This window comes from Danio rerio, chromosome 13 (genome assembly GCF_049306965.1).
Source record: "Danio rerio strain Tuebingen ecotype United States chromosome 13, GRCz12tu, whole genome shotgun sequence".
NCBI lineage: Eukaryota > Metazoa > Chordata > Actinopteri > Cypriniformes > Danionidae > Danio > Danio rerio.
Window position 1 is genome coordinate 26,840,733 of NC_133188.1, and position 22,886 is coordinate 26,863,618.

General features: G+C 36.7%; 2 protein-coding genes across 6 annotated transcripts in view; one reads left to right on the top strand and one right to left on the bottom strand.

Moving 5' to 3' along the window:
* Positions 1-10,836, bottom strand: part of map3k21 (mitogen-activated protein kinase kinase kinase 21) — a 32,176-nt gene extending 21,340 nt beyond the window's left edge. For all 3 annotated transcript variants that reach the window (XM_073920841.1, XM_684924.8, XM_005156926.6), the window contains exon 1: positions 9,212-10,836. In XM_073920841.1, the coding sequence (XP_073776942.1) occupies positions 9,212-9,974 (763 nt within the window). In that variant the 5' untranslated portion in view covers positions 9,975-10,836. The remainder of the gene's footprint in view (positions 1-9,211) is intronic.
* Positions 10,837-14,033: 3,197 nt separating this feature from the next.
* The window catches only part of pcnx2 (pecanex 2), a 45,742-nt gene continuing 36,889 nt past the window's right edge, over positions 14,034-22,886 (top strand). For all 3 annotated transcript variants that reach the window (XR_012389300.1, XM_684997.9, XM_073920885.1), the window contains exons 1-8: positions 14,034-14,451; positions 16,059-16,258; positions 16,433-16,547; positions 17,255-17,291; positions 19,451-20,497; positions 21,166-21,307; positions 22,261-22,403; positions 22,501-22,579. Coding sequence is in view for 2 of the 3 variants with exons in the window: in XM_684997.9 (XP_690089.4) it covers positions 14,299-14,451; positions 16,059-16,258; positions 16,433-16,547; positions 17,255-17,291; positions 19,451-20,497; positions 21,166-21,307; positions 22,261-22,403; positions 22,501-22,579 (1,916 nt within the window). In the remaining variant the exon portion in view is untranslated. The remainder of the gene's footprint in view (positions 14,452-16,058; positions 16,259-16,432; positions 16,548-17,254; positions 17,292-19,450; positions 20,498-21,165; positions 21,308-22,260; positions 22,404-22,500; positions 22,580-22,886) is intronic.

The following is a 22,886-nucleotide window of genomic DNA, read 5'->3' on the forward strand; positions in this document are numbered from 1 at the left end:
TTCTATAATTATTATAAAGGGTTATGGGGGGTGGGGTGGTGCTGGGGTAATTGTAAAATTGTCATTTAAACTGTAATTTTTCTTTGTGGATAAAAATCTGAAATAAAAAAAAGCTCCATAATCGCCCAGCCCAGGCCTACCTGGAATACAAAAACTTTTAAGCTAGTACTTCAATACAACTTTGATTCATCCACTCTTTTCTTAAAGGTTTCTTCTTCCCTTTAGATTTCAATGGCGTCCGTTTTATGGGGCAGAAAATCATCTTTAGATCATGAGACAATAACCGCTGCCTGTTGTATGTTTGCCACGGTCCCTCTATCCTTCCAACAAGGCCATTGTTCTCTCCACTGCCAGTCAGAATGTGTGTTTGTGTGTGTGTGTGTGTGTGTGTGTGTGTGTGTGTGTGTGTGTGTGTGTGTGTGTGTGTGTGTGTGTGTGTGTGTGTGTGAGAGAGCATTTTGGAGAGCACACATGCTTGAGATTCCTTAACGTTTCACTTCATGTGCCTGAAATTGCAAAAGCAAGTTTTTTTTGGAGTGTGGCAAAGTGCCGAGTTTCACAGGGACTGCTGGCTACAGTTCCGCAATATTCTTTACCCCCAATCAGGGGAAGCTCCCTGTCTTGGAGAGAAAACAGCGGCCATTGAGGAGATTAAAAATAATGAAAATAAGCCTTTCAGGCCTAGGAGTCGGTGCATTCTCGAGTTGGCAGTCACCTAGCAACCAGTGCTTGACCATTCCATTGTGCAAACTTATGTTAAGCTTTTGCCCCCTCGTTAGCGACATTCCTTTGAGTGAGGTATTAAAAGATTAGGCCACAAAAACATCATTTCATTCACTATTTGCTATATCTTAAAGGTAATCATTGATCAGATAAGCAAGAGTGGGCACAAAGCAAATCTGGTTTCATTTCTTATTTTTGAGAGACTAGTATTTGACTTTGCTGTTCGGGCCTCTCTAAAAATGTACCCTCCACCTTTAACCTGCTAAACAATGTAGTGCAACCTGAATGGGCAAGGAGTCCTCCTTAGGAACGGAGCAGTAAGGGTCCTGGTTCGTGATGGGTGGGTGTCCTGAGTGCAGCACTAAGCAAACAAACGTTACTTTTTCAATTAAGGTCAGCAAGCTTCTAGTGTTGTTTGTCACAATACTGTGGAGAGATGAACAAACTGAGTTGCGTTAACAGTAGCACTGCCATGCTGAACGGGGGCAGGGTGCCACTTCGTGTCTATTGTTGATAGTGGAATGCCATCTATTTTATTGTTCTGGAAATACTCAGCTAATTTAACAGATGCTACTTAATTGCTATAATAACAATTCATTCACAAACAGAAATCCACTGCACTACATTCAAATGACAGTAATATTTATAAAGGAACGAACACTTTTATTCAAGATGTCTATCAAGTAAAGAAATATGATGTTTTAAAAAGCTCTTTCAAATAAACAATGACCTTTTCAACTTTCCACTGAGACAAAAATTCAGAAAAGAAATGCGTCACAACTTCCACAAAAATATTCACAATGCAACAGTTTTAGCACTGATAATAAAATAAATATTTTTGAGCACCTTAAATACTGCCAGATAGGCATGGGCCGGTATATGATTCTGAGGGTGTGATAATCTTGGATAAAAATAACATTTGACGGTTATTGTGATTACTGTTTTAAAATATATTTGTTAAAGGGGTGGTCCACTATGATATCATATTTTAAACTTTAGTTAATGTGTAATGTAGTTGTGTGAACATAAACAGCATCTCTGAATGTAAAAAGTTCTAAGTTCAATGCAAAGGGGACCTTGGTTTTTACAGATTTAGCTTAGCAAAGCCTACAATGAACGAATTTTGGGGACTACAAAAAATACTTCCGCCCCCTGTGAGATCACAAAGGTTTGTTTACTGCGCACACAAACTGTGCAGCTAAGGGGCGTGGCCAGAGGCGCTGAAATGTTATAGCAAAGATGAAGCTAAAAATGCATCCAAACACGGCTGTTTCCATAGAGCTTTGTCTGTTTCTGTATTTGGGCTTCCAAAGGACACGACATAAAGACAGAAGTGCCTACAGTTCAATATTAATAATTTTCCAGAGAATAATAAAATACATAGCAAGCATGATTTGACAAAAAAGCTTCCAGAATCTCTCCCAATTCAGTGCTGGATTCGGCTAAAATCTCCTCAAAGCAGAAGCTGTGAACTACAACCTGTAAGTGTTTATATTTGTTCAAATTGATCATGACATGTACAGTGTCTCGCGTTAACAGTATGATGTAGCAACAATGTAAACAACGGGTAATGCTGCTTTACACCGCAAAGATTTAGCAACAAATTCGTATTTAGCAGTCAAACTGCTGTAAACACACACACACTCCACCAGCGAGTTCGTGTCTCTTATTTGTGTGCGCGACTTCGCATTGATTGTCTTCAGGCAGCTTTTCCATGTGTTTCACATCTCAGATAATGAAGTCGCAAAAGATATGTGGATGATTCACATTACTTACACCTGCATATTCCGGATATATGTGAAAGACGTCGTGTAATGTGTAGAGTAAAAAAAATACAGAATAGCTCACCTAGTGGTGGTAGCAGCAGAAAAATAAATCAAGGCTCACACAGGTAGCATGCCACATCTTGTGCTTTATTCTTCTGTCAAGATATTTAAAGAAAATAACTTAATCCGAGCATCAGAGAAAAAGAAAAAAAAACTCCCATGCACATGCGCTTGTTACAAAAAGTTCACAAACTCACACACACACATAGATGCACACAACATTCACACACACACACACACACACACACACACACACACACACACACACACACACACACACACACACACACACACACACACACACACACACACACACAATGGCAAACGCTCTTAAAGGAGCCGCACCCCATTTTCACTCATTACAGACACTTGTCAGATTTTATTTTAGTGAGCAGGCAGGAGGTTGACTGATTATTTACACAGCAAAGCGCATGCTTTTACGGGCGTAGCACATTATGACGATGACGAATCAGAGTCACTTAAGGGCGGTCCTTTCAGAGGAACTAGAAAATTTGACAGTCGTTTTCATGTTAGCTGAGTAGCTGTGTATAATCAAAGTGAGAAAAATGAAAAAATAACATGATTTCCTTCAAGTGAAACATGAGCACACATTGCTTTGCATCTTATAAACACAACCAGGCCTTAAAATTACATTCTGGACCACCCTTTTAAATGTCTGGGTAAAAAACAAAAACTTTTTTCCCCTTTGAACACAATGGGCTCTATTTTGACGGTCCATGCTCAGGGTGTCAGAACGCATTTTTGCTAATTTAAGGACGGGAAAATCCACTTTGCGCCATGGCGCATGGTCTAAAAGGGTTGAGTTTATTTTCCTAATGTTTTGAGAATAAACCAATTAGAGTCTCATCTCCCATTCCCTTTAAGAGCCAGCTGCGTTGCGCCATAAGCGCATTCGCTATTTACAGGACGTAAAGTAAGTCGAAAAACTGAGCATTTCACTAGCAAACAGTTAACAGTTGACAGTTTTTTTTAACAAAAAACTGTTAAACAGAGCATCTACTGCGTGAGAATGAGAGATATGGATCACTTTTACTTTCGCTCTTAAATAGGGAAACCTTTACACACAGACATCAATTAGTCTATAAATAATTAATTGTGTTTGTTAAGCGCAAATATTCGTTTCAAAACTATTTCTAAATTCAGTTCTAATTTCCAGCAAACAAATAAATGAACAATATTAACATTATTAAAGTGTGTTCAAAAACCTGAGTTACATCCTAAAACACATATTGTGCCCCTTATGGTGTAAAACCTGACAGGTGGGCAAATCAAAGCTTGTTTTTAATAAAACAAATATAAATATTGATATATTAAATAATACTGCTAATAATAATAACATTATACAAAAGGAAATTGTTATGAATGAACTGAAAAAGCCTCCCGAGATGAAGAAGACATAAAAGCAGTGATTTTTCATATTTATTTAGGCTAGAAAATAATATGTTTTGTAATATTTTAATCCTTTATATTTATATCCTATATCTATTCTTATTATATCCTATATATTTCCTCAATATTTAAATTTTTTCATATGTAAAGATATTTGCCTATTGCTCTCTGCAACTCTCAACTCTGCGCTGGAGTTTAGACCGGGTCTGTTTTGGTCTAATGAAAAATCTATTTTAGTTTCTCAAAATAGCAACGCGCCAGCAGTGCACCTCAGAACGTCTTCCTTTTTAGACCAGAACACCTATGGACGCACATATGAGTGCTAATGCATTTGCTATTTAAACAGCGTAGAGCAACGCCTCAAAACGACTCTTGCGCCAAGCTGAAACTACCAAACAAGTATTGCGCCACGCCTTGCGCCACATTGCGCCGGGTGTATGATAGGGCCCATTATATTTGATTTTGAGAAACATTTAAAATATTTTGGAGCGGTAAATACGTCAGACTAAATAATTCAAAATAAATCACTGACTCTGCAGTCTTAATTAGTTTCAAAAATACAGATTTTTTTTACAATTTAAAACAGCATCTTTTCGTTGGAAATACTGTTGCCCTAAAAAGCAAAAAAATAAATAAATAAAATCTTACACATACAGTGGGAACAGTATAACCAGAAATTTTGGCGGTTTTAAAATGTTGACTTTTCCAATCCACGTAAACAATTTTCGTCCCATGCCTAATGCCAGATAACAATACAGATTTCACATCACTTTAATAAATTACATATTAACTTTTTAGAACAGTAATAATCTCTTGTAGTATTATTATTTATACTGCGTTATCAAATAATGTATAGCCTTAATTTAAAACAAACTATTCAACAGTAATACATATCACAAACAGCTTGTTTATACATTCATCCAACAAAGCAGCTGAATACATTTAGGTGGCAATGATAGAAGACTTTAAAATTCATGCAGCAGTCAAGACGGCATTTAAGTAGAAAGATTTTTGTGAGTATCAATCAGACCGGTCTGTGTGAGTATCAATCAGACCGGTTAAGCCACTGTTAAAAAGTTACTTAACTTTTAAATGCAACCACTGATAGGCCTTTTCTAGGTATTGGTTAACCAATGTGTAGCATACCAAAGGCAGATAAGCATTAGGGTCTTTCCCAACTCCATCTATGACTTAGAAACATGATAGCCATGTAGTATCCCCTGCAGCTATAGAGTTGTTTTAGAAAATAAGGGCAAATATCTCCATTCACATGAAAGAAATCCTTGCCTTTAACTACTTTGATACACTAAGGGGAAAAACACTACACAGAGTTAAGAAATAAACACTGTCCTATATTTTTTTAGCAGTAAAAAAAAAAAAAATTGATCATCAAACAAACTAGGGCTGGGCCGATAAACAATATTATATTGAATCGCGATACAATTGATGTCGATAAGAATGATAAGCTCTGTGCGTTTTTACTCTGTTGATCTAACACACAGCAAAAAATTGCAACAATGGGAATCTAGAAGTGTGTTGATATTAAAGATGCACTGAATTTTTGACAGCCAAAAATTATCAGCCACCAAAAATAGGTTATGGTGCTTAATGGACCCTCTCATTTTTGTGGCTTCAGTCATTGTTGGGATACTCTTTTTAATCTGGAACTGATATAGAAATATATATCTTTATTGTTCAATATGGAAAACAATTGTTGATCAAAGACTGCGTTTTTGCCATATCGCCCAGCCTTAAAACAAACATAATATGTATATTCATGCTTGGTGATTCTTAATGTGAAGCTCTTTCAGATGCATTTTCTGAACCTTGTTAGCAGACAGGCCGTTTCTCAAGGAGGACACCAGCTGTTCAAACTCTAACCTCTCAACTTCACAACCTGCCAAGGGTCACACTCATTCAGAAGCCATCATTTCTACAGCTAGTGGCATTTCACTTGTTGGGTGCAACTTTAGACTGAGAAACTCTGCTCAAGCAAATGACTCAAACCTACTGCTGAAACGCAGGTGCAGTTTTCAAATAGTCTGCTCTTTTGTCAGGCACAATAATGTGGTGAAGGGATGAGCCAAAACCCGGAAGACCCAAGATTGTCCTATTGGTTTATAGCGGGGGGTTTCAATTATTCATTCAACTAAATGAGTTTCATTCAATTAAATAAGTTTAATTCAATAAATGAGTTCTGTTTGTAAACATAACTCAACAAACCCTGAATGCACCCAGAAGATCTTAAGAAACATTTTTGTAATTTTAAATACACATAACAGCTTCAAAAGTCACAAGACCAACCATAGCATTTAAAGTGTTGTCAAGGTTTTACATAGACATTATTTAACCTATAAATTAAAACACACCATTTAAAAAAAATTGAGGGAACGCATAGCAAATTATTGTTCTATGGGTTGATGTTGTCCCTGCCTCACAGTAATAGAGAGTAGAAATAAATGGAACATTGAAAATATTTAATAAAGATGTCATTTAACCACATATTAGGGACTCACAATATATCATTTGAGCATCCATATCGCAGTGTAGGTATTCACAATAGGCACTTTGAAGGATTAGATTATTTAATAAAAAATAAAAGATAAAGACATTATTAAATAATATTATTTTCAAATAATCAATTTAATTTATTTAATGTCTGTTCTTCAATACTCTCCAGAAAACCATGAAGGACTGTTTATTTAACTTTTATCTTTTCTCTGTTGTATCTTTATATGCTTGTAATTTATTATAATTTATGCAAACGCACTGTATAAAAAAAAACTTGATCATCCCAATCGATCTAAATTAATTAAATGTTTCCAAATACAGCTATTTAATTAATCTGGTGAACTTATATTAAAATCTCAATATATATTGTAGAAAAACAAAAAAATTGCAACGTCGGATTTTTCTAACATCCTGTAGCCCTACCACACATATTGTTTATACTCAGTAGGCAACTATTATATTCATTTGTTAGATTTTTATATAATAAAGGATTCTCCTTTTTTGTCCTTAAAATCCACAGTGTCATATATACACAATGACCTCAAAATTATCAACATGATCAAAACATGAATAAAACTTGAAAAAATCTGATACTGTGACAGTTTACACCTTCTTAGCAGGTAAATAAGTCTTGGCCCCACTTTATATTAGGTGGTCGTAACTACTAGGTACTTGCATTAAAGAATAAATACAATGTACTTAATGTATTCATAATGCATTGTAGAACACTTCTGGTGCTTTTGAGGTGGAATACAGGTAGGACTAGGGACAGGTTTGGTATTATGGTTAGGTTTAAGGGTGGGTTAAGGTATAAGAGATGATCAATAGCGTAATAACCAATGTAATTAAAGAAATTAATAACAAATGTAATTACATGCAGGTATTTAATCAATCATAAGTACATTGCAGAAACATGCATTTACACAATAGGTACATTGTAACAAATTATTAATTTCAGTGTAAGTGTATTAGCTAAGGCCACCTAATATTAAGTGGGACCACATTTAGCACAATGGGGTATATACACACAGACATTTAAATTCAGTCCGCCAGCCCCAGAGGTTCCGGTTATTTGACATCCCACGAAATTTTTTTTACAGTGTTTAAGATATGACTTCTTTAAAAAACAGTGACCTTCATTGCCTGGCTGAGATGCGATATAAAGGGAGACCAAACAAGAAGAATTGCATTAAATTATATTTTTTCACACCATGTCTTTTATATTTTTTCACACCATGTCTTTCAAATTTGAAAATTAAATTCACCCCAGTATCTTCAATAGAATTTCTACGCTGGCCTGCCACTAATGAGGGCGCCTTATGACTCTTTTTGCACTTTAACAAACAAATGGATGCTTAGATCTTTAAACTAATTATATTTGAATTACATTACAACGTCAATGCTGTAAAAGGAACCTTATGAAATAGAAAATAGTTATATAAAGCTCTAACCGGAAAGTAATATACCCATTGTGTAAATATCTATCGACCTCCGAGTTATAATGTCTCTTTGCCCTTTTATTAATAAAGTAAACGTAATCATGTATTCTCAATGAAAACGAAATAAACAGTTACTAAATATGCTAATTTATTCATAGATAGCTATAACAAAATAGTTGTGCAGTTTCCAAGTATAAAAAAAGGAAAAACACTGCTGTTGAGAACACAAGAATTAAGACTGAAAAGGAGGGAGTCCTTGCATTATATTATAGTATAAAATAAAAAAAAACAAATGTGTAAAGCAGCTGACTAAATCCTTATAATCAATATCAAAATTAAATTTGACATTAATTGTCACTCAAAAAAAATATTCGTTGTTTGTTCAAGTTTCTTATTTAAAATAAGGTGAAACAATACAATTCTAGTGATTTGTTGAGGGACAAATTTTATTGTTTCATGTTTAATCCACTTAAATCTGTAAAAACTAATAAGTTGACTTAATTCCTTTATGTTGTCCCAACACAAATAGATTGCTAAATAGAGGCATTTTAATAACATATTTATGAGCTTCATGTTTTCTTATTTTACAGCATTTAAAACTTTTACTTATCAAACATGAAACTCAATAGAAAGAAACAGATGAAAACTTGCTTAGATTTTTTTCAATCTGTTAAATCATTAACACTATAGTTATTGATCAATTATTAACAAACAAATTTAAATGTATTTATTTATTACTTACATAAATATCATTATTTAAAACATGTAATGCTTTAGAAATTTACTTTTTTGTAAATTAAATATTTAAAGTCTTGCAGCCTGGGATGTATTCTGAGATGAGTAATTGTTGAAGTTGCCAGAAGGACCTGGAAGGATGCAGTCTCTTTAACATCAACTACAAAGCCTCCATTCAATCTCAGAGCATCCATCAATTTTATAGCTTTTCTTCTGGGCTTCGATTTCACTAGCTAGTGACTTCCTTTGAGAATCACATTGCTTTTAGCAAGGCAGTTTCCTTAGTTGCCAACATAGGTGCTACATACCCTTATAGACTGAATTTATAAATGACATAAGACTTAAAGAGCACGTGGCTGTTCTGTTCCCATCTTTCAAACCCAAACGAAGGCTTTTCTGGGAAAGGTTGGTGTGCTAATGATACGATTAATGATTAACCTGCTATAATTGCGAAAGAAAATAGCAATGTGACAATCTCTCGAGTGCTTCTACTGTAGAGCAAATACCTGTAACTCTTAGTAAAGATAAGGGGGCATTATTGAGTGTGTGGTAAGTTAACTCTCTTACTGTTGCTGGACTTCAGGTCCCGGTGAATAATGGGAACCACCGCTTCCTCGTGGAGATACTGCATGCCTCTGGCGATCTGGACGGCCCAGTTCACGAGGATGTGAGGGGGGATCCTCCTGCCGGTCAAAGCACGGTTCAGAGTCCCTCCACGGGCATATTCCATGACCAGACACAGGTTGGGCTCCTCCAAACACACCCCCTCCAGTTTGATAATGTTAGGATGTTGAAGCATTGAGAAAAGTTTGGCTTCTTGCTTAACACTGTCCGCAGTCGCTTTAATGTCCTCATCGGGGTCCTGTCGAGCTGCCTTCACTGCGACCTCCTGCACCTTCCAGGTTCCCCGGTAGACTTTGCCAAACCCACCGACGCCGATAATTTCCTGTAGAACCAGTTCAGAAAAAGGTATCCGAACAGGCGCGGAAGGGTCGCTTTCTCGAGCCCCAACCGCTCTGTAAATGACTGGTTGGAACGTAACATAATTAGATGGGAAGATGCCCACGCGGTGGTTAATTTTACCAGTCCACCAGCCTTCGTCTCCTGAGATGGCAGCGTCCTTCGACAGGACCTCCACCACGTCTCCTCGCCGCAGACTGAGCTCGTCCTCCCCGCTGGCCTCGTAGTCAAACACCGCGGTCCAGAGCGAGCGGGGACACACGGGGGCAGAGTGAGCCCAAGCCCTGGAGTTGGAGGACTCCGTACAGACATGGTCTTGAAGGCTCAGGCGCCCCTCACCGTTTGGGAAAACGGCCTGGGGAACATCCATGTCTCGGTGCTTGCAGGAGCACCATAGGGTGCCGTGATGTCAAATCAAAGTAGCCTAGTCCAACAGCCGTATTCCGCAATGGCGCACATACACACACAAAAAGTTCCCAACAACCCCAGCCAGGTCACTTTATATCATTAATGGAGAGTGGGTCAGGTTAAATCCGGCTTAATAGAGGTTAATAGACGCATTGCTTTGTTTCCACGTCAGCCAGCTAAGTTAACCAATCTGGGAGTGAGAAGTGACACCAGCATTAGCCGGTGTATTCGCTAACGTTACGCTAACTTTTTGTTTACATTCTAGAGTGAAACCTACATTGTTAGGATGCCCATTCAGGTTTAATATGAAAAACCAACTAATTTAATATTTGTTTTTTAAAAAGGTAAACAGCATACCCAGAGCTTGGGTTTTTACACCGTGTGGCGCTACAGGTGCAAAGTACCTGCTCATCCCAGGCGAATGAATCAAGCTAAATATACACGATTATACACTACCTAAGTTAAGTTACTTATTAACTTACATTTCTACCCGTACAAAAACATCCGCACAGCCATCGTTTGTCTAGGTAAGGTACTTTACATGAGCGGTCAGGCTAAAGAGTCGTGCTAACGCGTTAGCTCTCACTTTCCGAAGTTCACAAACTGCGACTCCCGAAATTCAGCCGTCGCCAAGGACACGTCGCGCGCGTACACAGCAGCCCCCGCAGTCAAGCTCGCGCGAGCTTCAGTCTTCCGCCAGCGATCTGAAAGTTCACGGTTTTCCCTCTGGCGAGGATATAAAGACTTTTCCAGAGCTCTGAAAAGTTTGCTTGGTGAGTTTTATAGGCGCACCGCCATCGCCTCTCCGCTCCGCCGACTCGACTGACCCGAGAGGAGAGAAGGAAAAGCTAAAAATGGATTGGTTACAGACGTTCACGTGACTCGATGCGTGAGCGCAAAAACAAAAGTGGGAACTGGGAACTTTTCCTTTTATCAGCATGCCATCGACGTTGTGGTACCTCTCACGCAGTTTTGTGTAATAATAATAATGCATTACGCTTTCTTGCTTTTAAACTAAAAAGTATAATCTGAATCAGTTTTTAACATACAAAATCACACATACAGTTTATAATAATCTAAAGAATATGTAACAACAGTGTAAAGACTAGTAAAGTTCTGTATTGTTTACTCCCGTTAAGATAATCAGGCGGTTTAAAAAATTAAAACATAAAACATAACATTGCCAAAGCCTAAAAAGTATATTTAAAAATTATCTCACTAGGGAGTGTCACTTGTTTGTTACTTATTTATTTAATGACAAAGGAGAGGACAATTATACAAAATTATATTAACATTTTACACTGCATTTTTAAAAATATGTTTTTATTGGATTCAAAAAGACCATGAATAACATTATGAATACATAATTTATAATAGCCTACATGTCCATTGAACAGCATTGAGGGTGCTTGTCCTCTTCAGACTTTAAAAAGACTAAAGGTTTCATAATAATCAATATACAGTAGCTTGTTCTATATATGTATTCTGAAGCCATATGGTGTTTGGTTGCACTTCTGTGTGTCTGTACATTCATGTAAGCACATGCAGTAGCATCCTATGAGCACAATAACTTTTTATTTAAAAAAAAAAACAAGATTAATAATAAGTCCTCTTAGCATATGGATTTATTTTTACATTCAAATTCTGCATGTATTATATCCTGTAACATGCAAAAAAGCATTCCCTTTACACTAAGAACTGTCATTTGTTTCAGTATTGCATTCTCAAAAACTTCTGTTTTAATCAATGAAATCTCTTTATGCTGCTCATTGACTCTCATTGCCTATAAACACTGCTGATTGGCTCATTCAACAGACATGTTTGTGATTGCCCACAGTGCAAAATGTTAAATAATACATAAAAATACATAATGATGTATTTGTATATTGATACATCAAAAAGTTTTACGTAAATTTCAGAACTAATATATACCTCTGAATTATCAATATGGAATTTTTGGTTACAAATGTGTTAGGAAAGATAGGAAATATTAGAAAAGAGCTGTCGTTGGGTCAGCATTTATCAGTCCAATCTATCAGCTTGTGACAATATAAGAAAATAAAATATTTTTTCAACAACCCCTTACTTTTAAATATTAAGGGTAGAGTTCACCGGAATATGAAAATTATGCAATCATTTTCTTCCCGTTTACTTGTTTTAAACCTTTATGAGTTTCTCTCTTCTGTTCAACACAACAGGAAATATTTTAAAGAAAGCTGTAACCGCTGACTTTCATAGTAGTTGTTTTTCCTATATGGAAGTCAATGGTTACATATTTAGAGCTTTCTTCAAAATATATTCGTTCAAGAGAAGAAAGAAACCCATAAAGGTTTGGGACCATTTGAGGGTAAGTAAATGTGAGTTAATTTTCATTTTTGGGTGAGCCATCCCTTTAAATACTGCAGGCAACATTTAAAATCAAATACTTTTGTACAATAAAACAAATGTACTAATACCTTTATTGGAGTAAAATTTAGGTTGTCTGTACTTTCACACAGTGGCATTGCATCTGGGACCTATGAAATATTTGATTTGCTTAATTTTAAATCATAACAACATAAAAGTAGCTAATAGCCTATATTATATTCATTTTATAACAATATAATAACCCTAAAATGTGTACATTTATATCAGTTTTAAATGTGCCAATTATTTTCATTTATTCATTCATTTTCTATATTGGCTTAGTCTCTTTATTAATCAGGGGTCGCCACAGCGGATGAACCACCAACTTATCCAGCGTATGTTTACACAGCAGATGCCCTTCCAGCTGCAACCCTACTGGGAAACAATCTCTCTCAAAGCAAACACTCTCTCATGCACACACATACATTACGGCCAATTTTATTCAATTCCCGCATGTCTTTGGACTGTAAGGGAACATGGAACACCCGAAAAAAATCAATGCAAACATGGGGAGAACATGCAAACTCCACATAGAAACTGATCCAGCCGTAACTCGAACCAGCGACTTTCTTGCTTTGAGGTGACAGTGCAAACCACAGAGCCGCTGTGTTGCCTGCTAATCATTTAATAAAAACATTTTAAGATTTTATACTTGAATATAAAATCATAACAATATAATAAATAATATTGCATATCAAATGAAGTGATGTGAACAAAAGAGGGGACGGTGATTGTACAAGATATAGTATATTTGATATGAAGAAAAAATAACATTTTCTCTTAGACAAACTATGGAAAAATTGAAAAAGAATTGGTCAAAATGTTTATTGCAGGCAGGGAAATTGATAGTGCACAAGTAACTTCACTAAAAAAAATATTCAACTAAATAGTTTTAAATAAATGGAAACTTTTTATATACACTCAAAAACATTTTTTATTCAAACTACTTATTTAAAATGAGCTTGAACCACATAACTCTTGAGTTTTTATTGGGACAATTTATTTTTATGTTCAATCCACATAAATTTGTTAAAAGTGTTAAATTAACTTAATTTGTGTTGGGACAACATTAATAAATTGTGTGGAAGCCTGCATTTTTTACAGTGTAGAATTTGAACAACAAAATAAATGTAGTAATGTTCAACTTAATTTGTTTGTTTAAATTCAGCTTATATAAATTGTTTGCAACAGTTTGCAATGTACCATTTTTTTCAGTGGGGGAGTTCTTCGGAATGTGATGTTTCATCTGGATGGGATTTGCTGCATAAATAATTTACTTTTTTCCGTGGATCTATTCATTATACCTCTTTCACCTTTTTATTTCTGATGGCAAGGGGGCCAATGGGATCATAAACCCTATAAAAACTGCAACACAACATTAATTAAAAAATACATAAATTACATAAAAGGTCTATGTAATATATCTGCTGACCCGTTCGTTGCGTTGTTTCTTTTTATTTATTTATTTATTTGTTTATTAAAAAGTGCTATGACGATGCTGCTTGAATGGGCAAGTTCCTGCTGTCCCGTTTGTGTATTTGAGCTGATTTTCCAGAGCGCAGGGTGGGGGCGCGCGTGACTCAGTGAGCAGCGGAGCGGAGCATCTCCGCGAATCAGTCCGGTCCTCCCTCCCTCCTCTCCGCTCATGAGGATGCTGCTGCTGGCCGCCTTTCACCGCACCAAACCAATGCTTTTATGTCGGGAAACAGGGGGCCAAGGCGTGGACGATGAAAAAGAAAAGTAAACGCTTTCGAGGGAAGATGTAGAGGCAGCTTGTGTAAATATGTAATCGCGCGCAGGGGCAGCGAGTCGAGGACGGTCGCGGTGCGGATTCGCAGCTTGCAGCATGAGATATTTGTAGCGACCATTTTTTTGCAAATATGGGCTCTCAAGTTGTGCAGACGCTACGCCAAGGAGTCTGGGCTTCACTGACTGGCGGATGGTATCATGATCCAGACCAGAATAAATTCAACAATTCGTGTCACCTGTATTTATGGATGTTTTTGCTCATGCTTCCGTTATCTCTTCATTTGGTGAGTGATACAATGTCGCAGGCCGCCCGATAATTGTGCTCTCTGCATGTATGAAGCATTTAATGGGTTAAAACCTTGCTCGAAATGTCTGCGAAAAAACGAAATACATAACAATAATGCATAATGCATCAATTTGGGTGTTTATGCTCTTAGTAGTAGGCACTGTCGCATTTTTCTTCTGCATAGGCTCCTGTACAGGTGATGAAAGCATGACAGACTGTCAAAGCACTGGAAAGCAATTACAGTAACAGCATTATGGCTTTTGTTTGTGGTCATTATTAATATAATAATAGTAATAATAATAATAAATCATTATTAGTTGAAATAAAATCAAACAAAACCAAAAAATACTAAATGGGATTTTTGAGTATTTATCTGTCTAAACCTTTAAAAATAAATCTTGTTTTTGTTTTAGCATCAGTGGTTTTATTTGGACCTTTAAAACCATGAAACCATTTTATTCCACACACAAAAAGGTTTCCAATAGTCAATGTTCTTTTAATAGATGAAAAGTTTCCTTGTAGAAATAGTTAAATTGCAAAACCTTCATTTGCAACATTTATTTTTAAGCGTGTAATTAAAATATGTAATTGCACTGTTAAAATAATTATAATTTCAGTGGAAAAACTGTAAAAATTCTACAGTAAAAATTCAGGTAGTAAGTTTCCCTAATATATACAATAAAACATACATTTTAAATGTTCTCATCAGTTATGCACTTTAGAGTTTTATGTTACATCCGATGTTGATAAATAATGTTAATTGCATTAATTTTTTTTTTTTTTTTGTGTTACCAATACCATTATGGTGTTTAGTTGTTGTGTGAATGACACTGAGCTCCTTCTATATATGTTTCTCTGCTTGTTATGAAATTTGTTTTTGGATCAGTTGGTTTATCATAAGACTTTCTCATCACAACCTGCTAATGGTTGTGTTTTTGTCTGTGTAACAAAGGCATGTATATGTACACTGTAAAACCCAAAAAGTTAAGGTAACTCAAACCATTCGAGAAAACTAATTTCAACAAACCATTTAACTTCAAAATCTAATCCTATTGAGTACTGTGAACCTAATCAATTTGAGTAAACAAAGCAGTTTGAGCACAGTAAAAAAAAAAAAAAAGACAGAACTCAAAAAAAAAAAGAGAACTTAAACCATCTGAGTACTGTAAAACCCAATAGGTTAAGGCAACTCAAACCGATTGTTACAAACCATTTGAGTTAAAAATCTAATCTACTGGAAACTTACTCCATTTAACTTGAAGTAATGAGGTATTTAATTAACTCATTACCTCCTACACTAAGTTCAAAACTCTTTTCAAATCAGTAGAATTAACTTTCAGTAACTAGTTAACTACACTTATTTCATTTGATAAAGTCGACTGTTGGGTTTTACAGTGTAGTGTTGTTACCTCAATACTCTGATGTACAATACTATAAATTAATGAATTAAAGCATCATTTGGAAAAGTATTTTACATTTTCTACCGTATTTTTTAATTGGCAAAGTTTTGGCAACCACAGCTGCTATTTGTTTTTACCCTAAATTTTACAGAATATATTTTACATTGTGGTTCTGGTGTGTTTTCTCGTTGTCTTTCTTCCTCAGGCTCTTCCACCCACCACTACTACCCTCAGCATCTACTGCACATCAGTGACACTTTTCTTCATTGTCATTAAGATGATAAATTATCGCCTCCATGTGATGTTCGATAAGGGCGACATTGTAGCCCAGAATAGTGTGCCTGACATCAGCAAAGGTGTAGACAAGAAAAGCAACGCATCTGATTCCTGTCTTCCATCTCTAAGGTAAGGTCCCAATTTAGATGTGCCCTTTATTGATTTCAATATAATTTCTCAAATTATTTCAAAGGCTATGTTTGTCAACTAAAAAAAAAAATGTATTCCTGACCAGCTTGTAAAATCTGTGCTGGCAGAAATAGTTTGATTTATTTGTCAGGCTAAAGTTGTTTTAATCTACAGGAAGAGCAGCACAGTTCCCGACAGTGTTGCCACATCAGTTTTGACCAAAAACAGACCAAGTCCAGTAATACAAGTCACAGTAAAACAAACTGAAACAGACCCTGGATTGATTGGAGTGAGTACATTTATTTTTATTTGTAAAGAATATTATACGTTACTTACAATAGGACACTATGAAATCTGTTTAATTTTCCTGAATGGTTTAATAATTATTTTCCTAATTCATTTTATTACCTAGTATGTTTTTTTCCCAATATTTCTGGACTTCATCATAATAATTAAAATAAATGTTAGTAATCAAAACGCATGCCCAATTAATTTAAACCATATTTAGTAAGAATTTAACTGACTATTTTAATTCCATTCTATTCAAGTACTTACAATAGTAAAATATTTGTCACAATTTTGCGTCATTTCAAGTTAAAAATGTATGTCATGTATCCAGACAAATCACATATCCATATACATTGTATATACTTCATATTTATTTATTTATTTATTTATTTATTTATTTATTTATTTATTTATTTATTTATTTATTTATTTATTTATTCATTCATTTATTTATATTTATTTATTTATTGAGACAGTAGTGCCCATCATAGTTTGATTGGGTGAACAGCATTACATTTGATGTATTGTGATTGTTTTGTAGTTGATTCCATTATAATTCTGCCATTTGGCTCGGTTGATAGTATAATAACAACATACTGAAAGCATATAAGCATTACACAATCCTTGCAATACTGTTGTGTTATAATGTACTGATGCATTTCAAATAATGTGTTATTTTTGTTAACCTGCTTTCAAAAACTTGTGAAGGAATGTCCAAAATCTGAGGAGCTGAAAAATACGGAGGGTATGTATAGCAGCAGCTTTAATTTTAGCACTGGCCTGGTTTCACTGCAGTGCAAGAGATCCTCACAATGCTGGGAACATGCTGTGCAGATACATCACTGTAAGTTCCTGCCACTGAGCCTAGCATATGAACTGAGGAATAACTTGACTGCTTTCTATCTTGCTTCAGTTAGACATCACACTGAGTGTTACATCCTGCCAGGACCCCTCAAAAAGAGCTGTCAGAAAGAAAGGCCAAACACAGCTTTACACTTGCATTGTGAGGGTCTCTGGCTGCATCAAAACGATTTTTTGTTGTTTTTTTTTAATTGAAAGAAATTGAAGTGTGGTTTTTATGTGATATATTGCATTGTTTTTATTTAATACATTATAACGTACATAAAAATGTGAATTCCTTGTGAAATGGTGCTCAACATTGATCAGTTTATTATCCTGTGTTAAAGCACAGTGCCAACAGTTAATGCAAACAAAACTAAAAACCAAGTAATATACTGTATTTGTTATTTATCTTAATAAAATGCATACAATTATAGTTTGTATAATTATAATTACATATATTTTAAGTTTGATGTTGAATAATATATTTGTAATTTTCAGAATACTTTGTTAAATGTAAAAAATGTTTGTCATGTATACATGCATTTGTTGTTTAATGTAATTTAAAATACACATTAAAATGATATGATAAAAAGTCATTGTTTTATCAGGTAATCCGATACAAAAATTTTATTTAGATATAAAAAGTTTAATATTCCAGAGATGGGTTGCGGCTGGAAGGGCATCCGCTGCGTAAAAACTTGCTGGATAAGTTGTTGGTTCATTCCGCTGTGGCGACCCCGGATTAATAAAGGGACTAAGCCGACAAGAAAATTAATGAATGAAAGAAGGAAAAAGTTTAACTTATTATTTTTAGTCAGTTTGACTGATGAAAGTTGAGACAACTAAAGATTCAACAGCAAAAAATAAGCTGCTTTATCTAAGCTTTATTTACAGCCTATTCGTGTCAACGTCAATGTTTCCCATTCACTTTGAATGGCTGATGTCAAGCATTACCGAACTGAACTGTGGATCGGTCTGCGCTGCTTTAGTGCTTTTGCTCACTGTAGAATTTGGGAATTTTTCAACTTTTTAAGTCCCAATTGTCAGCCAATCAAATCGCTTCATGCCAATACCCCATCTCAGACAGTAGCCGATTGCGGACTTACTTTATTGGCTGATGCTGCTATGATGATCACATCAGCCTCAACTTCAGACACGCCCTACGTGAAAGTGTTTGATATTAAGCCCTGTGTGAACGCAGGGTTATAGGGTGGCAGGGTTGCTCAGTGGTAAGCACTGTCGCCTCACAGGAAATAAAAGTTGCTAGTTCAAGTCCCGGCTTGGCCAGTTGGCATTTCTGTTTGGAGTTTGCATGTTCTCCCCATGTTGGAGTGGGTTTTCTCCATTTCCCCCTGTTTCCCCCACCGTCCAAAGACATGCACTATAGGTGGATTGAATAAACTAAATTGTATATAGTGTATGTATGTGTGAATGAGTGTGTATGGGTGTTTCTCAGTTCTACCAGAAAGACTCGGGAGGCGGAAAAACGTTATAACATTTATTGAGACTGCATAAAACATTGTAATTTCAGTTACTGTCCTTGTGTATAGTCCTTTGGCCTAAGCCCCGTTGATGATGCAGGTCTCGTGAAAGGCTGGCAAATACTGCCTGAAGATAAAGGCAGGGCGGAGTTAAACTCCAGCGAGAACGAGGCCCAACCTGGTGGTGGTAAGGAGGACGGAGGGAACTTAGGTTACGTCAACTATGATCAGCAAAGGAAATTGTTTAGACGGCTTTTTTATATAATCGGCTTGATCATTATTGGCTGAATTGATAATTATGAAAAATAACGTAGAATTAGAGTCCTTCTGGTAAAACCCTTGCTGAAGCTTACATCTGCTGTGTAAAAGGTATGCTGGAATAGTTGGTGGTTGATTCCTCTGTGGCGATCTCTGTAATAGAGAATAATCCAAAGGAAAATGAATGACTGAATGATGTATAGTGGAAAAGCCCTGCAAGTCTTTGTGTAAGCAGTATTGGTTAGCATTTTATAGTTAGCATTGTGCATATTTGCAACCCATGTGTCAATCAGTTTAAACAAGCATAATGTTGTTTTTCCAGGTCAGAGTGATGTCATCTGTAATGACCGATCTAGACCAGAGGCGGAGGAGCAACTCACCCCAGACGATGATGTGTTCAGTCCTAACACTGACCAGTCTGCCCCTCTCCTCCAGGGAGAGCAGATTCCTTCAGCCCACAGAGACAAAGCTGAGGAAGATCTACCACCTACACCTACCAACGAAGACGATAAACCCCCAACTGACCCCAACAACAACAATACCTCTCTAGAAATCGCAGAGAACAGAGAAAGACCCGAGGAAAATTACTGTTCGGATGAAATCGCAGTGGTTCTAGTTGACAACTCAAGTCCCTCGGTCAACCTGGATGAAAGCGATACAGTGAAGATCATCATCACAATGAGCTGTGACCCACAGACTGCAGCTGAGCTGGAGGAGTCTGTCAAACAGAGCATCTTACAGTCAGCCCAATCCCACCAGGGAGATTCAGACTGTCCTGTCAAAATTCCTGTCATCACTTTTGACTCCCCTCACGAAGCAGAGGAACCCACTGCAGAAGACGATGAGAAAGATGACACGCCAATCGGAGGAGACAACTCAGTTCAGGAGAAGTCTGAGCGTCAAGACAGTCTTCTTGCCAAAGAGCCCATCAGTTCCGACTCGGCTCAAGAATGTAAAGAAATAGAAAGCAATGAGCAAGAGATGCCCAACATGAGCCCCCTCATGACCAACAACAGCTCTTCAGGCATTGATGTGAACTCCCACCCTGATGAAAGTGACCCACCAGAGCTGAAGTTGGATGCTGACGGATTCTTGCAAATTCCGTCAGCGTACATGAGATGCACTCAGAGCGGAAGGACACATGCGAGGGGACTCAGTATTGATAGTGGAAGAGATGCTGTTCTTATTAGCTACAAAGCAAAAGATAAGCTTGGTACGATGACATCCTCCAAGTCAGACCTTGAAGCCAAGGAGGGACAAATACCCAATGAGTCTAACTTTGTTGAGTTTGTGTCTCTGCTGGAGTCGATCAACAGCATCAGATTTGGAGGAGGAAATGAGGCTGAGGAGGAGATCGAAGAGAGAAATGGTGAGCAAGTGGGATTCATTGGATATTGGTTGCCATATTGGGCGAGAAATGATTTTTAATGCTTTGGTTATCGACCCGATAAGATAAATATCAGCATGATAAATGAAATCTTGTATTGTTAGATTACTTTAATCAATTTCAGATATGTGCTGCTTTCTATAAGGGTTTTGATGGTGTCTTCCACATTATGAGACACATTGCACAGAACAGTTGTAAACTTCAGGAAAATTTGTCGATGAAGGGAATTCAGGATGTCAGCAGTGTGGAAGTTTTTCCCCTATGACCAAAACAGGAACATTTTTTTTGCCAAATTTCTGTCATAATTTTTCCATCTTCCACTGTTTCCAAACCTGTTTGAGTTTCCTTCTTTTGTTAAACACAAAGTTGGACAATGTTGGAAAGCAGTAGACATTGACTTCAATAATATTGTGTCCTACTGTGGATGTCAATGGCTATTGATTTCCAACAACCCCAAAGTATCTTTTGTGTTCAAAAGAACGTCTATCCCTTAAATAATTCAAAATAAAATCAGTTGTCCAGTATATTTGTTGGCCTTTTTGAGCCATTGGATAGATTTCTTATGTTGGTGCATCCTTAGTGTGTGCTATTTTTTGTATGACTCTAGATTGTGTATCCTTGGTAAAAATGAATGTTCTAACTCCTTCCAGAACAAAGCATGATGACGGAGAAGGACTCTGATGTATCAGAATCCACAGGACAACATGAGCGTCCAAATCCCCCGAACAGTCTGGCTACAGATACAATGAAAACCATTCCAGAGACTCTTATTCCTATTGTGTCTCCAGAGAGGTATGTACTGTGTCATCTGCAACACAGGTTTCATTGTGAAAATGCACCCATCAATACATTTCTGGAGAGCGTGAATTATTTAGCCAGAGCTTTATATGGCTGCTTTTCATCTTTAAAATGAATGCTACAGGGCAGGATGACATCGCCAATGGCTTCTGTTTCTTTTCGCGCTACCAGCTGACTGCTTACCTCATTGTGGACGGCTTTACTGCTGTTACCACTTTTTCCAGTTAGCTCGCCATGTACGTTGGGGTCGGTGGGGTTATTGGTCATTCTGTCTGTCTATCGGTTGGTCGGTGACTCAGTCAGTCAGTCAGTTGACAGCGACAGCAGCCACTGGTGGATTTATGTGAGAACAGCAGGCGGGAATGGCACTCACGAGAGAAATTTGAGATCTGAAAAAGTGTGCACAGTAGCCTCTGGTGGATTCGCAAAAACTGCAAAAACAGATCATCCTGGGACATATTTGCAATCTCCAGAAATGTATATACAGGGGTACATCTCAATATAGAGCCTATCCGGCAACTGTAAAAGTTATACATACGGCAAGTCTTTTCTATTTTAATTTAGAAAGAAATATTAGTTTGAAATACATGAGCAGCGCTATACAGTAAATGACATCTAGTATAAAAAAATCTCAACACCTTTATAAACAAACAACTAAAATGACAGCGATGAGAAAACAGCTGTTCAAAAAGCATCTGATCATTACCACGAGGGTGTTTTCATGAGCGCTGCATTTTAGCATTCTAGTCAAATAAAGTCATGTCCTGATTATTTATGTACTGTAGCACTTTATACAGTAGATTGATTTGAAGCAAGCAGTCTTAAAGGGATAGGATGTGAAAAACTGTCCATATTTGCTTTCAGTTAGAATGACACTTTACAGTAAATTAGAATTCTCTGAACTCAAAGGTATACATTTTAGGGTTATTTTTCTCTGTGACCCACAGTCCACAGACAGATAAAGACAGGGACCCAGATTATGACTCTCTGCCCTCACAAACATCCCAGTCGGAAAGCTCTATGCTTCAGGTCATCTGTAGACCAGAGGCAACGTCCAAAGAGGAGGCTTATACTTTTCACACTGTTCACAGTGAGTATAGTAAACTATAGTGCATTATTTACAATTTCATATATAACTGATATTGGTGCATGTGGAGCGAGGCTTTTAACATGTATAATACTTACAGGAGAGAGACCTCGGAAACTGTACAATGAAAGAGCTCTAAACTTACCCCTTGGTGCCGAGCTCATCACTGGCAACATATGGTACAGTATCTTATCTGTCTTTCACAACCACAACCATTAAAGGGATAGTTCACCCCCCCCCCCCAAAAAAAAATGTCATTATTTTTTCCCTTTCACTTGTTTAAGACAATCCTAAGTTTCTTTTTTCTGTCCAACACAAAAGCATATAAACTAAAGAATATCAGAAAACCAGTAGCCACTGACTTTCTTAGTGATGTTTTATAAGCAAATTTCAGGAGGAACATGTGCAAATGTTTCAGCCATTTAATACGTTATTGACAATCATTCTATTATCCAATCAGTATTAGACCAAACCCCTATAAATACA